At 29.3% G+C, this 18,394-nt stretch overlaps 1 protein-coding gene across 1 annotated transcript; it reads right to left on the bottom strand.

Moving 5' to 3' along the window:
• Positions 1-2,139: 2,139 nt before the first annotated feature.
• Positions 2,140-16,332, bottom strand: LOC126856508 (cytochrome P450 4c3-like). Its single transcript, XM_050605060.1, has 8 exons — positions 15,014-16,332; positions 8,151-8,348; positions 6,915-7,097; positions 4,094-4,163; positions 3,848-3,974; positions 3,176-3,412; positions 2,766-2,928; positions 2,140-2,480 (listed from the first exon to the last, which is right to left on the bottom strand). Exons 1-8 carry the CDS (start codon positions 15,198-15,200, stop codon positions 2,140-2,142), a joined length of 1,506 nt encoding a protein of 501 aa, XP_050461017.1. The 5' UTR covers positions 15,201-16,332.
• Positions 16,333-18,394: the final 2,062 nt, after the last annotated feature.

Genomic DNA, 18,394 nt, shown 5'->3' with positions numbered 1-18,394 from the left:
CACGTTACATATATTAAAGATTTCCAAGCGCTCTATGTGTGAACGCAACCTATAATATAAGTAACGTGAACTATAGATTTTCAGGAAGCACAATGGGAGCACCACAAATAAAAATATAGTATAATAAATATCAACAATTCAAAAGTAGATATCGAAGGCTATAGGAATTTATAAAAATTTATATAAATCATTGATATACATTTCATGATACATACATACATATTTTTGCAATAATCGTTATGCATTAAAATCATATTTTAATTTTTGACCGCGTAGCGTATAAATGTTCGCGGCGCGCATGCGCGAAGTTAGTCTCGAGAGATATCGCGAGCGATCGAACTTTGTGCGCTTTTCCCTCGTTATTTTCCCGCTATAACCAAATGCGCATTGCCTGCCATTAAAGACGATAGTGCCGTGCAAAGTGTCGTGCGATCATTAATTGTATTCGGGTGTAATTAGTATGCGCGTGATCGTAATAAATTGTTTTTGCAAGTGCGCGTTTAATTATAATTAATTAATGATTTCGCTAGTGAATACCAAGAAGGAGCGATAATGTTAGAATAAGTGAGGAAAAAGAGGCTCGGGAGAGCATCGGCAAAGGAGGTGAATAACTTTCTGTTTATTTATTATTATTATTTAAAAAAATTTAATAACAAAAATTTTTATGCGCGCAATTATTACTTGCTTTAATTTAGATTAAAAAAATATATTTCTATATCTTACAGATTCAATGCTGTATATTATTGTGTTATTTTGCGGCTGCACATCACATGTGAGTTTAAACTGTTAGTCATTTTAATTATGAGATAATGGATTTGAAAAAAATTATCAAATATATGTATAAAATGTATCTATCAGATGGTAAATATTAATAATAAAAATCAAACAATTTAAAATATTTTTATGACAATAATTAATATATAATAGTTCGCATTTAAATTTACAATGATAAAATAAATTTATTGTGTCTTAAAATGTATAGATTAGGACAAGTTGGGTCAAATATTTATTCTTCGAATATATATGACTGTCTGTCAATGTGCATACAAAGATGCATGCATATATATAATTTATAATTTAGATATTTTTTTAATTTTTGCTTTAATTATGATCATTTAATTATTGATCATCATCACTTATAAAAAATATTTAATGCAGCTTGAATATGATTAGTATAAAATTATGAATAATAATAAAATAATTTTTGCTAGCAAAAAATTGTTTTTACATGTGCACAAAAATTTGAAGAAATAAATATATTATTATATTAGATTTTATATAAATTATATATAAATCATATATGAATCAATCATTTTATATAAATAGGATTTTCTGGAAATATAACAAGAAAACACTATGAAGATATAAAAAATGAATAATATTATTTTAATAATTTTTTTCAAATTAATAGTTAATTATTTAAAAATACATTAAAATTATTCATATTATATTAATTAATATTATAATATTATAATATTATAATGTATAAAATTTTTAAGTTTATGTATGTATGTACATATGTATGCATGTATGTATATATGAATGTATATAAATACATGTATATAATACGAATTTATGAACATGTATGTGCATACATATGTATATACATACACATATACATAATTTTTTTACATATATATATATATATATATATATATATATATATATAATTTTTACTGAAGACAGATTAAGAAGATATTTGTTCAATAAGCGACAGATTCAATTTTTGATTGTCTTGCTTCTTTTTCTTTTCTTAATCTTTTTAAAGTAAAGCAGAGAGAGATGGAAAGACTTTCGCTCCTAAATTAAAGCTAAGACTTTATCTTTTCATATTGCTATTATTAAAGCTATAATTGTTCTTGCGAAAAAAAAATTTCTTATTACATATTGAACAAGTTTCGAAAGTCACAGCAAGGAAATATTTTGGCGTCAACCGATTAGTATAAGCTCTATGTATGCGTGTGTGTGCGTGCGTGCGTACGTGCGTGCGTGCATGCGTGTGTGTGTGCGTGCGTACGTGCGTGCGTGCGTGGCGTGTGTGTGTGTGTGTGTGTGTGTGTGTGTGTGTGTGTGTTGTATAAGTGCACGTGCACTTGTAACATTCTAGTATATTTTAAAAGTGGAAAAGAATGTTTCTTTTCATCGCTTGCGAGGTGTCATTTTGAGATGAAGTCCGTTTGCGTTGACAAGTACTAATTCGGATATGAGGCGCAGTTGATCTTCCGTGTCGAAGGCTTCCACGTGAAAAGTTCTTAGTATAGATAAGACAGCCATTTTAATGACTACCGTGGCAAATCTCCAGCCGATGCAATTTCGTGAGCCGGCGCTGAAAGGGATGAAAACGTAAGGTGGTAATTTGGGACTGTCCGGCAAGAAACGCTCCGGACGATAAACATCAGGATCGGGAAAGTAACGATCGTCACGATGTAGCAGATAGGAGTTGACGAGAACCGTCGAGCCTGGTGAGATTTCGATGCCCACTAAAAATAGAGAAAACATAATTCTTATAGATAAGAGCAGCCTATCACTCAATCTTCAATTTTGTTTGCAGTATTAATAGTTATATCTTAAAATATGTTGTTCGACAGTTGTTTAATGAAATAATATTCTATGTTTATTATTTATATCAACTGATGATATATGTCTATGAAACATAACATTAATTGCGAAATATTAAATAATAATGCAATATTATCAGATAAATAATATCTTGTTAGAAACCGAAGAGAGATATATTGATTTCTCGAAAAATATGGGGTATTTACTTAGGTCGATCGGCTCATAGATCTGCCTCGCTATGAGCGGAACGACTGGATATAGCCTCCATTGCTCCTTAATGCAGGCATCCAGCCATGTTAATTTGTGAATATTGTTTAATGTAATCTCCGTCGTGCCCAGGACATCGTTAAATTCGTCTATGATCTTTTCCTAAAAAGAAGGCAAGAGAAGATGCTGTTAAGTTAATGTTAAAAATGTGAGAAAAAAAATACATGCATTTATTAATTTAAATTCTTCTGAAAATATATTACATATCAATTTTTTTAAGTTTATATACTAAAATTAAAAAAATTCTTTCTCTCTCTCTCAAAAATAAAATATTGTAAATATCAAAGATTTATTAAATTCTAATAACAATTGTTCGAGTTAAATGTCACGGTAATAATTCAATACATACCTGATACTCAGGATTTCGACCCAATGCGTAAAGCGTCCAAGCTATGCTGGTGGCCAACGTGTCGTGTCCGGCGTACATAAAAGTATGCACCTCTTCACGAATATCTTCATCTGAAAGAATGGTTCCGTTTTGTGACATTTCGAGTAGCAAATCCAGTAGAGCCTGTTTCTTATTCATTGGTTCATTGAAATTTCCATCGTGTTTCAATTTCCATTCGGCTTTTCTTTTCACGATTACCTGCGAATGAAGCATTCCGTATATGTGTCGAAAACGGAAATATAAAAATCGATTTATTACCGGTTTGATATATATTATTTATGCTCGGAAAGTTATGTTTTGAGATCAAATTGAGTTAAAAAAGAAAGAGATTTTTCTTTTTTTCTAGGTACAAATGTGCTACTTGAATTTGAAATTGTAATTGTAATCTAATTCAAAATATAATGCCCGATTTTGATTTAAAAATTGTAATAAAATTGTAATGACAACTAAACAATAGCTACCCCGGTAAAATTTTAAATTGGAAATCGCGATATATTATGCTAAATCATCCATATTCGTAGTTTTGATTCGAACTTTGCTCCGTGAGATCTCTCGCAAAATTGATATAGTTATTGAAAATGGCTAAAGCTCTTTAATTATTCGGATTCATTTAACTTGGAACATTTTTATTACCTCGTCAACAAAACTGTGCATAATAGAGAGCGCGTGATCGTGCTCCTTTCCCATTTTGGTCAACTTGAAGATCAAATCAGACGATATCCACACGTTCGTGAAACGCGTCTGTACAATAGATGCCATTCTAAAAATCAAAAACGGGCTTTTTGTAACATAACTTCGTTATATGATTTTGACATTGTGAATATTATGAAACTCGAGAAGAAACCTATATAAAAGTCATTTGAAGGAAAAAACACTCACTTGTCCACAGCCTCGACATATTCGTTTTTGGAATTTCTTTGAGCATTAATTTTATAACCCATTGCAGATTCTGCAATAAAATAATTGCAAACGTTATAAATTATAAAACGTTATAAAAAACATATAAATTTTGTTATCCATGATTTTAATACGATATGATGTGATAAACAATCTTCAACAATAATATTATATTTAATATTTTATTTTTACTAGCATAGTATAAGGCTAATAATTATAAGCTTTAAAAAAATATTATAAAGTTTGAATTATTTTTTGCAATAATGTTTAAAGCAATAGTATGATGTACTTTTGCTGACAATTAATAATAGTTAACTATAATAATATTATAAATTGCATAAAACAATTATATTGTATATTTCAAGGCCGCTTCGTCGAAAGCGTTTTAGAGCAATAGACAATCAAAGAGAGTGATAATCGATTATTTATTTTTTTCCTATTGGCAATTCAAAATTCCGGGTATTTTAATTAAGATAATTCAATAAAAACATTACGATAAGATTAAGAAAAATTCTTATATAAAAGTGTATTTGTTACGAACATTTATTTTTTTCTAAATGAATTTTATCTTACAAATGTGAATAAATGGCGGATTTCATTACAATATTTCATGAGGATTCGGACAAGCTCGCAAAATTTACAAGGTTTAATCTGCCCGATGAAGATTCACTATTTGGGATAGATCAAACGAGCAAAGAAAGCGCCTCTTCAAAAAACGAAGACTCAACTTCACGCGATGATGATGTAGGCGATGATCTGTCAATTTTTAAAACTTCTATTTCGAAGTCCAAGCAAAAGAAGGTTATCTCTGTATCATCAATCTCACAATTATCTCTGCAAAGTCACAAGTCTAACGTTCCTCTAACAGATTTGGCTAAAGTATGTGACTCTTTCTAATCTAATCTCTCTCTTTTGAAACTTACATTCTGAAAAAAATACTAGCACATTTTCAGTTTTGTTGAATTACATAGTATTTGAAGTCACATTCTTTTAATAAAATTGTAAAGAAACTGTAAAATACATGCAAATAAAATTGTTTAATTGAATAATAACATTATTTTTCTGTCTTCGATGTATTTTTGCCTTTGGAAAGATTTTATTATTTATAGGCCGATAAATATCAGAAATACGAAGTACGTATACAATTGCGATATACACATCTAGAATTATATTTATATATAAATTTGTTTAGGTAAAAATATCTGCCTTGCTTTACGAGATAACAGAACGGACAACTCAATTAGCACAACCTCGATCTCGCGTAATAGAAACTGAGAGTTTTCAAAAGCCCTTGAAATGCGGAATTTCAAAGCCGACGTCCCGCACATTAGAACTTGCATGTCCAAAGGTGATCCATGATTCATCAACAAAATCCATTAATTTTGTCTCACCAAGTGCGCTTAAAGCGATTGGTTAGTAATTTATATGTTTCTAATTTAGCAATTTTTTAAGTAGTCATAATTCTTAATAAACTTCTTTAATAAAAATAATTATTGTAAAGATATTTATCAAAAAAAAAATTATGAATATAAAAATATAATAATGCGAATCTATGTAGAAGCAAATACGTTTCGTGCCAAGCACGGCAAGTATTTATTAATCAAACAAATCTGGATAACAAAATGTTAATTGAGCACTATGGACGTTGCAGCTACGCAGCGGATAATCGAGTTATCGCAGCCGCGAAAAAATCGTAACAAAGATCGACATTTTAAGTCATTGACACGTAAGACGCGGATACATCAATCGTGCAATTTGAGAATACGTGATTTATTTACATCAAAAGAAGTAAATCAAAATACCAAAGCAAAACGATTCGCTTCGTCAGGGAAAGACAAATCGGAAATGACGAAATTATTTCAAGGACTTTTATGGTAGTGCAACACTTTACTTACGATTTTCTATATTTTTGATAATGTATTATTTTTTGCCATACTGTAACATATAACATAAATTACAGATGTACAAAGTCTTGTTTACGATGTTAAAATCAATGAAAAAGAGACGCAAAAGAATTTTTTGCGAATCATCTTGAGTATATTGCCGCGAACAATGTTTAAATATTCTAATATTAGAATTATTCATTTACTACTGAAAACCGTTGCGGAAATTTTTTAACACATTTTCAGAAAAATTTTCCTTAGAAATCTTCTTAAGAAAAAAAAATAATGTACTTCGTTGATGCATAGAAATCTTCTTTTTGTTCATTTTAAAATATAATTACGAGAATTATTAATAACACACAATTTATTTCTACTTGACAGCAATCGAGATGCAAGAAGAATGCGAAAAAGATTAGAACGAGGAAATAAATCTGAATTATGGAAAACGAGAAAACAAGAATTGTCGTATTATCTTAATAATACGAATTCGGACAGAAGTATTGTTATTATTAATTTGGACTAGAAAAAGAACTTGCAATTTACGTAAATCATGCAGATTTTGATGTTATAAATCATCAAGAATGACGAACAATAGATCAATTAGATGATCAAACTTTCATTCTTATACAAAATAAAAAATACTTCATACGCTTTAGTTTCGCGATATACAAAGTTTGTCAAATACAGACTTGTATTGCATTCGGCGTCGTTTAACATTAAAAAAAATATATTTTTTTTTTAACAAATCTGATAATAAAATTACGAAAAATATATCGATTTAATATGAGAAAAAGCGATATTTTTTATTAGAAATAATTATTTATTCGTAAATTGCAAATTGTTGCATATATGTAATTAAAATATCTTTAAAATTAGGTTTATAAAATCATCGAATCAAAACAGCATTTATATTAACTCACCGCATATAATATCGAGGGCAGCACGTTTTGCGTAAGGTACCACATCGAACCATTTGTTCACTTCTTTCTCGAGACAGGAAATTAAAACATTTATCTCTTCTTTCGTAATTTTAAAATATGTTTCGAGAAGACCGCTGTGGAAGCTCGGCGTCAACAATTTCCTGCGAAAGTGCCATTTATCACCTGAAAAAAGAAAAAAAAAATAGAATTTCTAATGTAGCATTGATTATTTATGCAAAAAACTATGTGTGTGTAGCTAGATTTAGACAAGTTTAGAAGGTCGAACAGATTTTAATCCGCATAAAACTTTCTAGATATTCAAATATCTTCAAAAAGCACCGGATAGTAACGTGACAAAAGACTTGACCCCGATCGATAATCGTGTATAAGATTGGCTTTAAAAGGCAGATCCTGATCCCGCTTATCTCCTTGACCCAAGCTTGATTCGAACGCAAATTCTATTCAACATTGCAACATTGAACAGTACGAAATTTGATAACACTGCTAAAATAAAACTTACAGTGTTATCAGTTTACCAGTGATAAAACATATTTTTTCTACGTGATGTCCAAGAATATTCGTCGAGCATGATTTATAAATAAAAATTGCACGTTTCTAGTTGAGGATTTATAAAATATAAAGATTTGATGTTATATATACTTTGGTATTTTATAAAGTTTTAAACATTAATTTAGAAATTAAATTTCAATTTAAAATTAGTATTTAAACTACCAAATTCCTCAATTAATATAGATAACTGTATTCGTGCGCTTATCTATGTCATTAACCTGATCACAAACTATCGGCAGCTTTAAAAATAATTTATAATAAATTATATATATATATATATATATATATATATATATGTATATATAATTATTATGAATTATTTTTATATAATTTATTATGAATTATTTTTAAAATTGCCGACAGTAACTTTTTCTTCGAATCTAATTCATCTAATTATTAATCATTGATAGCAACGTTTTTTTATTGTTGTAAAAATGTTTTATGCAATTCATTGATTATTCATATTTATTTATTGAATATTTATACTTATGTTATTTAACTTAATAATAATAATTGAGAATACAAGATTTGATTTGTAAATATGAATCAAGATATTAAATAAATTAGGTTATTAATTAATGTATAGATCCGATCGTATTTTTGATAAAATGATAATTATTAATATTTATTGCCGTCAATGTGATCTTAATGAATTATATCATTTACCAGTGCTGGTCACTAGGCCGGTACCAAGCCATGGCTTTAAATATTCATATTCGAGACTTTTGTCGATGTGCACGCTGCTACTGAGTAAGGGTTGCACCGTCTCCACTCTGTAGAGGAAGATAAAGGGCCGCAGGCCAACCCAAATTAAATAAATGTCGCCAAACTCGTGAGCCCATTTTTTCAATTTCTGAAAGAACTCTGCAAAACAAAGAGACAAATTGAAATTTAAACGTAAAATCGCTTTTAAGAAGTTTTAAGAAGTAGTCGTATTCTATTCTGTTAAAAGTAGAGGTCAAAAAGTTGATTTTTATTTTATCAATTTCTTTATAAGACTTCCATTTATTTATCCTGACAGGGAATTAAAACGGAATGTCGATACTTTTGTCCCCAACTGTATGTGTAAATGAATATTATTTCTTTCTTTTATACTACATAAAATATATGTTATATACGCAATCGCGCGTTATATACCGATCGCGAGACTTTTATATTATTTCTCATTAATATGAATTAAATTTATTCTCGATGCAAGAGAAAAACCGCGTATACGATTCCTTTAATTACTTTTGTTAAGACGCATATTCTTGAGAATGCATACTCATAAGAGAGAGTTTAAAGTTTTCGAAAATAATTTTGCAACGTTCTATTTCGCGAGAGTAAGCCTTTGATATGTATCTTTTGTTACTACATATCTATGATTTTTTTACGAGGATCAATCTCACAATCAGTTATTCACAATCAATTACTTTCGCGGTCACTGACCCGCGTACAGAAGTAGACCTTCTGCAACTTTGCGACTGATCAATTATCGAGTCGTTATCTTAGCTCTAGATTCACTCTATGTCTCGCTGATGCGAGAATAAAAACCGCTGCTACAGATAAACGAACAGAACATGGACGCAATGTAATATGAAGGCTGCGGAAGAATAGCAAAAATTATATATAATTTAATTTGCAAATATTTTTTTTAAAAAACAAAAAAGTTGAATTACAAAATATAGTGTATTTACAAAGCATGAATATAGAGATATGATGCGATGATGGAGCTGATATAATTATAATAACATGATTCAAACTATTTCTAAATTAAATAGAAAGAAAGAAGAATAAATATTGCTTTGAAAAACAGCATTAATTTAAGTTAAGCTAGAAAACTTAAAAAAGAAAATAATTAAATCTATAGTGCATTGTATAACATAACACATACATGTTTTTTTTATATATAATTAACAAAACTTTTTTTCAAAACATATCTCTCTCTTTATATTTAAACACATTATAATATATAAATTTTTTTTCAATTAAAATGATAATTTGACAAGTGTAGTTTGTTTCAACGAGATAAAGAATGATAAGATGAGATTATTTATATATTTATATATTTTGAATAGCACGTTGAAAGAAACAGGCCGATGTAGAAACAAACAGAAAAAAAGAAAGAGAGATAGGAAATTAAGAAAGTGTATCAAGAACGGTGCAGAAGAGAAAGAGAGAAATTGCACTGCACGTGCGGTGAGAGACTGACCGGACGTTGACCGGTCGAACATAAACAACATATATATTTGCACCGCACATGGATGATGACAAATGTAGAGAGCAAGAGAGAAAGAATAAGAGAGACATCACTTTGGAAAGAACGGAAGACGCTGTCGGAGACCTTGGCAGGCGTGCACGAGACGCTAGGCGTCCTTCGGACAGTAGTGGGCCTTCGACTATTTTAGCGCTGAATACGCCAGCTTCTTCCCCGCTTTCCTATAAAGAATACGTCGCAAATTTAAACGACGCATAAAAATATGTGTTGAATTATTCGAGATATTTGAGGAATGTGTTGCGAAGAGAAGAAAGTCACATATGCACGATCTAATTGCCGGGGACAAAAGAGAGCATTTTATTCGTGCTTTCCGCATACATAGTGTAACACTTGAATAATTAAATGTTCTTCCCGATTCAAAACAAATTAAAAATATCTTTTATTCTCTAACAATATGACATAACGCACAAAATGTATTATGCATAAAATAAAGATGAGAAACCGGTTTTGCGCGATGTTCTTCGAAACAGTATTCTTTTTGACACAAAAAAATATATAAAACTTTTACTTTATTTATTTATACTTTGTTTATTGTTATTATTTACTTTAATAAACCAAATATACCGCAAACTGAGATTTTGTTTAAAAAAAAATAACTTTTTGCGTGTTAAAGAATTGAATTTGTATGTAAGTTTTTCAAACGGAAAACAAATAGCGGAATATTTTTTAATCTTTTCATTATTTGCGCTTTTATTCCTTAATTATTTTATTTTATTGAAGGTTTTTTTCTAGTCTTCCTCTCTCTCTCTTTCTTTTTTCTCTCTTATCTCTTATATCTTATTTTGTATATATATATATATATATATATATATATATATATATATATATATATAACTATATTAGACGTTAGCATATAGAGACTAAAGGTCAACAAGTTCAATTCTCAATAACAATGTTTTCATTAATCTTATGTAAACTGTCCGGTTAATTTTCTCAGATATTATTATCCTATTCTCGTGTTGCGAAATAATAAGGCTCAATGATAGCTTCTTAGCAATATATATTTGTACAAAATTACAACAGCATGTTAGTTGCACGTCTCGCCTTTTGTGCCGGTCGGTTCAATTAATTGCCATAGCGCACGTGAAGCATCAAAGCAAATTCAGATTCTATTCTATCTTTGCGGACGATGACGCCTGGCTGAGGTCTGGTACGGAATCATTCTCCGCCCGCAAAAAATCTCAAATGCGGGAATCTTTTTTATGTGATACCTTGTTCTGCCTACGTAGATGCTTTCTCTTTTTATTCCCTCCCCGAAACGAGAGAAGAGTACATAACACCGTTATCCCATATAAAATCGCGTGCTGTTACTCAGACCGTCCGAACAACCTTGACCCGATTCCTTTTAGTGTTCCTCTTCTTCACGACTTCGTTTCTTTACGCGTGCGGGGTGGCTGATGATTATCATTAGTGAAACGAAATAGATTGCGAATTATTTTTTTCTTTTTTTTTATAATTTTCTCGAAAATCACACGAAGTTATTTATCTTTAATTATAATCATCAATTTGAATATCTTAACAGAATAAATATGTACATGTATTATAAATTCCTGAATTTTAAAGATCAAATGTTCAGAGAACAGATACTACTGTGAAAGAACGAATACCATTTTACAATTCAATCAAATCGTTATAATGATTCGAATAAAACGAAACATTCAGGTGAGATATAATATATATATATATATATATATATATATATATATATATATATCACACTTATATATTATTTGTATATTTGATTGTCTTCCTCATTAATTATGGAAAAAATTTATTTTATTTTACATGAGCAATCCTAAATTGAAATAAAATCAAGAAGTACGCGTATCTTTTATTATGCGATGTAAAAAATCTCTATAATAAAATATTTATTGCGAGCAAAAACTGTTATATCTTGTACATATTATTCTGTAAATGACGGATATCATAAATAATATAAGTGTGTGTTTATTGTATTAAACGCGAGAATTTTATTCCCAACAAAATATTTTTTTCTAATCTTAGAGCTAAATAGATGGATTATTCTGTATATAAGATCTCTTAACTATGTTGCATTTTTCTTAATGAATTTCTAACGAAAATTCTGTACAGATTATCGGAGTTCCATTGGTACTTCTATTGCCAAGAATGTATACATATCTGAGAAATGCAAATCGAGAAAATCCAAATATATTTGACGATTGATTTAATAGTTTTAATTATTTTATAACTTTATGTAAATGATATGAAAACCTCTTTCTGCCAAATAATCTCAAGTCACTGTGAAAAGTTTCGATTTGTTCTCATCATACTCTAATCAAATATTATTTGACTTTTGATATAATCAAAATCACATCTCGCCTTTTTAATTTTCTCGTAAAATTTCTCTTACGTGAATCAATGAAAATTATTATCGATTATTCAGAAGAAGCCGTATAGGTATTCTATCATGACGCCAATCGCATGAAACCCGAACAACGGCATATATATGTCTATTCTCAATGTTGTGTACTATTGTGTACATATGCAATGTACTATATTGCAGAATTATCTGCATGAATTTTTTCAACGTCAAGATTATCATTTAATATATCTTGAACGGCCATATAGATTCGCCATAGATTTCTGAATATCATTTCGCCAATCTACTAATTAATTTAAGAGTTTATTTCATTAACGAGGAAGAGGAAGAAAAAGAGCAATGATTAAAAATGACTTTTAGAATTTAGAATTTTTAAGTTAGAATCGACATATACAATGTTATACACGATGACGTTCCGTATTTAATCAAGTTACCCTTGACTGTTATCGCATTCAATTAGTCAGCACGTTAAATAACAACTAAAACTTTAAATTATAATTCAAATGATGATGTGGATATTTTACGCAATGACAAGAGAGATATGATTTATATTTAATCATAATTAGCTGCACTTATTGATTGCATTAGATCATGAAATGAATTTTTGTCCTGGATCTTATCTACTTTACCATTACTTGCACATAAAATATAGTACAATTATTGTGTTAATATATTCTAGCATTCTACATTTCACGATATGTTACACGTATTAGCATATTGACGTATTTTTACGCATATTTACATATAAGATGACATACCTAACTCGCACATCTTAAATAACTTGTAATTATATTTTATAACAAATTGTTAGATATGAACAGAATAGTAAATATTATCAATATTACAAAAAGATCACATATATAACTATTTTTTTTCTAATTGAAGTGTTTTGCAAGTAGTTAAAATATGCAAGTTAGGTACCTTGCTTTATATGTGAAATATACGTAGATGTATAGTTCAAGTGTTCTTTTGATATTTTTTATTTCGAATGAGAAACAAGTACTTGTTTCTGTACAATATTTCTTTATTTGATTAATTTGATTAGAAATTTCTGCTGCACGAAGGAGAGAAAGAAAGAGAAGTAAATTAGTTTTATGATTGATAAAAGTTTAAAATGAATAGAAAACTATATTTACATACCTTTTTCATATCTTTTTATGAACATTTCATTCCAAAAGACTAGAATATATTGACATCACTTATTGAAATTAGATCATTAAAATAATATTTGCATTTACCTAGGTAGTCTCACTTTCAATATTTTGAAAATATATTGCGATCATATTTATAATAAAAGAATTCTTTACAAGAAAAAAAAAACAAACATGCATTGTACCAAGTTATATTTTAATGAAGAATAATTATGCATATTAGGGACAATCTCGCAGATTTCAATGATTATGATATATATTAATATATTATCTTATATTAATCTTATAATAATAAAATAATAAAAATTATATAAAATATTAATATATTATTTTAATCAATTCTTAATATATTATCTTTTTAAAAAAATGATATATATTATCTTCTTAATTGTACCATATATGATGCCAGAAAATTACGTTCTATTCATTAAATTCATTATAGTTGTACTATATAATGAAATTAATCTTGAAATTATTTATACGATATTCCGCTCATATCTAACAATTTTTTATAAAACATAATTATAATTTAAGTTACGTATCTCATCTTATACGTATATCTTACCATTAATATGCTAATACATATGATATATACAGATGTCACAATATATTAACATAATAACTTTTTATAAAACGATGACAATTAAAACTTTTTGATTAAAACTTTTTTATTCAGAGCCCTATCCTTAATAATAATATATATCAAAGCTATTAAATCTGTGAGCCTCTAATATAGATATCCAAAAGAGATTCATTGCTTTTCAAAAAAATGACGCTTGTCCTATACATACAGAAAGAATCTATAGATGTTGAAATATTTAGATATTCTGAATATTTCCGTAAATTATCAAAGATCAAATAAGTCAGCAACGTAAAATATTTTATTTTTAGTTTAATTTTATATCTTTTTACACAAATATTTATTATAATGAATGCTATGTATGCTAGTAAGATTTGAATCAAAATGATGAAGAGAATAAGAATTTAGTATTTTAAAACAGATTTTGCCAATTATTTTACATAAAATGTTTTTAATTATATATCATACCAAAAAAGATATTGATAAATATTTATATTAAATTGAATAGGATTATTTTCTTGTTGATATATATTGTAGAGATCGAGTACACATTCTTAAACCTTTTGAAAGTTATTCATAATCTTGAAAACATATATCAAGATTTAGATCATTGAGATTAAATTCTTTTTTCTAAAAACGTCATTTTTTATTATTTCGAAATTGCATATCTCAGAAACCAAAAGAGAGCCACAAGATTCAAAGCATGTATTATTTACAAATGCATTATCTACAATAATGTCAATAATATCAAAAGGACAATAATCCATGCAGTGTAAGTTAATGTAAACATTTACACATCAAAATGTTTCATATGTAAAAGTTGTGTTATTTGAACAATTTAATCGAAGTATTCTATGTATTTTATGTATATACATAAAATTTTTATACAAAATATTTTTTGATTCTCTTCTCTTTTCTCTCTCTCATTAGATGAAGAATAATATTATTTCCGTTATATAGCTCTTTTGTAACAATATTTTTTATGTACGTGTACGTGACCAGAGAAAAAGTGATAACAATGAATATTGCATTTACATTTTTTTTTTAGCGAAGTTGTTAATATGATCCGTTCGGCTTATCGGTAGTCATGCATTAGCAAAATTATAATGTTATGTTATCATGCATACACAAAATATATGTATGTATACGTGATAATCATCGCGATATTCCTGTACTTATGCCGAAATCACAAAGACTTACCTTCTTGCGAACAGAAGAGCTGATAAGCGTTACCGATAATAGGCAGCGCAGTGGGATAGGGTACCTTCCTCAAGGCGTAAAGAAATTTTCCTCGTTCTATCAGTAGATTCAACAGGAGCAACAGGAGGCAGAAGGAGAAAAAGATAGTCATCCAAGATCCTCCTTCCAAAAGGATCGCAGTAGTCATGTTGCCTGGTGATGATCAGTACACTCGATTGTCTTCTAACAATGCTTTCTTGATATAATATTTTGGCTTCAATTGTTCACCGTAAGAGGACGATGTAAAATTTTTTAAGTCTTCGCGCCAGATCTTAAGAAAACTCTAAACACTCGTTCTTCCCGAGATCTCTTTAGAAAAGATTAGGATTATATTGAGGAGATCAATCCCGAACTTTTAACTTTTGCAGTAAGAACTTGCCGCGAACGGTTGAGATCGAGTCGAGAGACCTGATCCTAGTGCAATCACGCTCATTAGTATTCTGCGTGAAACATGAAATCTTAGGTGTCAACACACCTCAGAGGAAGCGAAAGATGATCTAACTCAAAGTCCATTAAAGAGAGAAAGAGAGACAGAGAAGCGTCACAAAAGCTTAAGAAAATAAACGACGATTTTTCAATCACAAACAAATCGAATGGATGCACTAAGATTAATATTATCGCGCGTTACAACATCGTGTCACACAGATGTCCCTCCGGTTATAATGCATGATCGTACGAAAGATCTGCCCTTATATACACTACTGGAATGCCCCGTGTACTACACCAGACGGTCAGTGGCTAGCTTCTTCACCAATAGAATGGCGAACACGTGGGACGTGTGTCTGTTTGTGTATGTATTGAGGGACATATATTCACACATGTGTCTCTCCGACAGTATACGTTTATATATGTATGCGCGAGTGTGTAAGCAGGCTCGCAGAAATACAGTGAAGCGAATACCCCTCCGAGATCGTCGCTCGGCGCCATTCCTTCTCTCTATCGCTACACGGCCCGCATGTCAGTCAGGTTCACCTCAAGACGAGAATTTTCACGTGGTGGAAAGAGAAGAAGAGAAGCGACTCCCGCCAACATCATCGCCAATGGCGACGTAATAATTTGCATCACGCGAAACTCGTTGTCACGAATTTAGCGGAGAGAACGTTCCGTCTTTCGTGCCGTAAACATCGAAGATGGTGGGCCACGTGACGAGAAGAATTAAGCGATTACTCTTTTGCCTTATTTTGAAAAAGATAAATTTATATCAGATGCGTGATGTTAATGATAAATGAAATTTTTTGACATAAAGGTAACGCAAGGTTTGTACACATTATTTGCAATGTTTTGCAGACGTCATTTTCTTTTTATATAGATTATACATTTACACATCACCCTTAATAAATATCCGTAGTTTTATTAATTACGACTATTCCTTTAAAAATGGAGTGACTGTGATCGGTAATTTTAGAATTATGGATATTATTAAACCCGATTTAAGGATAACGTAAGTAAACGTAGTCATATAGATATTTGTTTTGAGGTTTTACATTATTTATACAAAAAGTGTAAATTAGAAAACTGATATTGATAAAATTATTTAAACTCTTATTAGATTTGATATTTATCACGCACTGTACATCTCTTTGTATCTCTTATATAATGTTTTGGAAATAACACCTGTCTTTTTCCAAAGATCTCTCTTATGAGAATAAGAAGGTTATCAATGAGCCCGAAATCGTTTGGTATATTTAGCACATGCATATTCATCGAGTTACGAAGACACGTAATAATTGCGAAACTCGAAAGTGAATGCGGCTTCCATGTCACAATTGCGTTAATCTGCATACTTGTGTACGCATGGTACTTACATCTTACAAAATTTAGGTCAATATAATTTTTTTATTTTATATGGAAAAAAAAAAGATTTTTATATGCGTTATAATTTTAGTAGGAAGAAAAAAATAAGATATGAATTCGTGTTTGTATCGTATCATATCTAATTATCCTCTGTATTTATGACAAGATAATCAGAAGTAAAATAACAGTTGCTATTACAATTCGAGACGGAAGCCGTTCTCCACGTGCGATGCTATTACATCATTGTGCCTCGAATATCAAGATAATCGCGTGATATCATTATGACATCGGAGAATGGATAGACCGTGAATCTGTGTGTTTATTGTAAATTTATATTAATTGCTTTATCACTGCGATAAACCAGTAAATTATTGTTTAACGACACATACATATGTGGCGTGTTTGTTTTAGTAAATTACATAAATATTAAGGTTCTCGCGCGTCAATTATTATTTTATTAATTTCTTTCTGATTCGTTATGATTGCTCAGCAGCTGAGCATTTGAGCATTAAGTGATTTCATAAATGATTTTATAAATTTAATTCTTGTAGACGATCAAGCATATATACGCAGAAAAAAATTCAATTAGTTTTGAGGAACTGGTTTTATACTGATTTCGAAAAGATACTTTTGCATTGATTAATTATGCATGCTATACAAACAAAATAATTTTGATGACAATTCGATAGAATTTATGTTTGAAAGCGATGTTTTACGGAAACACCGATAAATAGAAAAAAAAAGATAGAAAGACAAATGTCTTTTACTTTTGAATCGATTATTTTATTGATTCTGCGAAATCACGAATGTTTTCGGATAAAAGCGTATTCATCGCAATATAAATTATAAGAGAACCATACATATTTTTCATTATATTAATTAAGTAAATCATTTCATTACTATCTTATTCATTACTATCTTAATATCATGAATTCCCACACACACATATTTTTTAATTAGTATTCATTTTAGTATTATATATTGTTTATTGTCAGATAAATATATACAAAACAAAAATAATGTAAAACATTTTTTTGTTAATTTAACAAGAGATATATGATACATTAAAAAAATTATTTTATTAATCAAATAATAGAATTTTATTAATCGCGATTTACTGGAAAAATTTTTGTATAGAACTTACAAATTTTTGTCATGTCAATGAAAGCTGTATTATATACTTTGTATATCGCATGCCTTTTTTTCTCTGTATTGTTATCAGAAAAACGCGAATATATAAACGGTAATTAATACGTGATATCCATGAATACATAATATGTTTTTTTTGCTTTTTTGCGACAAATATCGCATCCATTATCAACTTACAAAATAGAGACGGCATATCTCGCGTACTATAGTTTAGAGTTTAGAGTATGAACACATTTTGTTGCATTTTTTATTAATCCCGTTACAATCTACGCACGATAAATATAGCCAAATAACTCTACCATTTATTTTCATTGGCGAAATTATCGCGATTATCATACTTGGAAAAAATATATATTACAAAAAAAGGAACAAGGTAAAATTATCTGCGACTTATGTCAA

This window comes from Cataglyphis hispanica, chromosome 2, assembly GCF_021464435.1.
Source record: "Cataglyphis hispanica isolate Lineage 1 chromosome 2, ULB_Chis1_1.0, whole genome shotgun sequence".
Classification (NCBI taxonomy): Eukaryota; Metazoa; Arthropoda; class Insecta; order Hymenoptera; family Formicidae; genus Cataglyphis; species Cataglyphis hispanica.
Note: the sequence above shows the minus strand (reverse complement) of the source record. Positions and strands in the feature narration are given on the sequence as shown.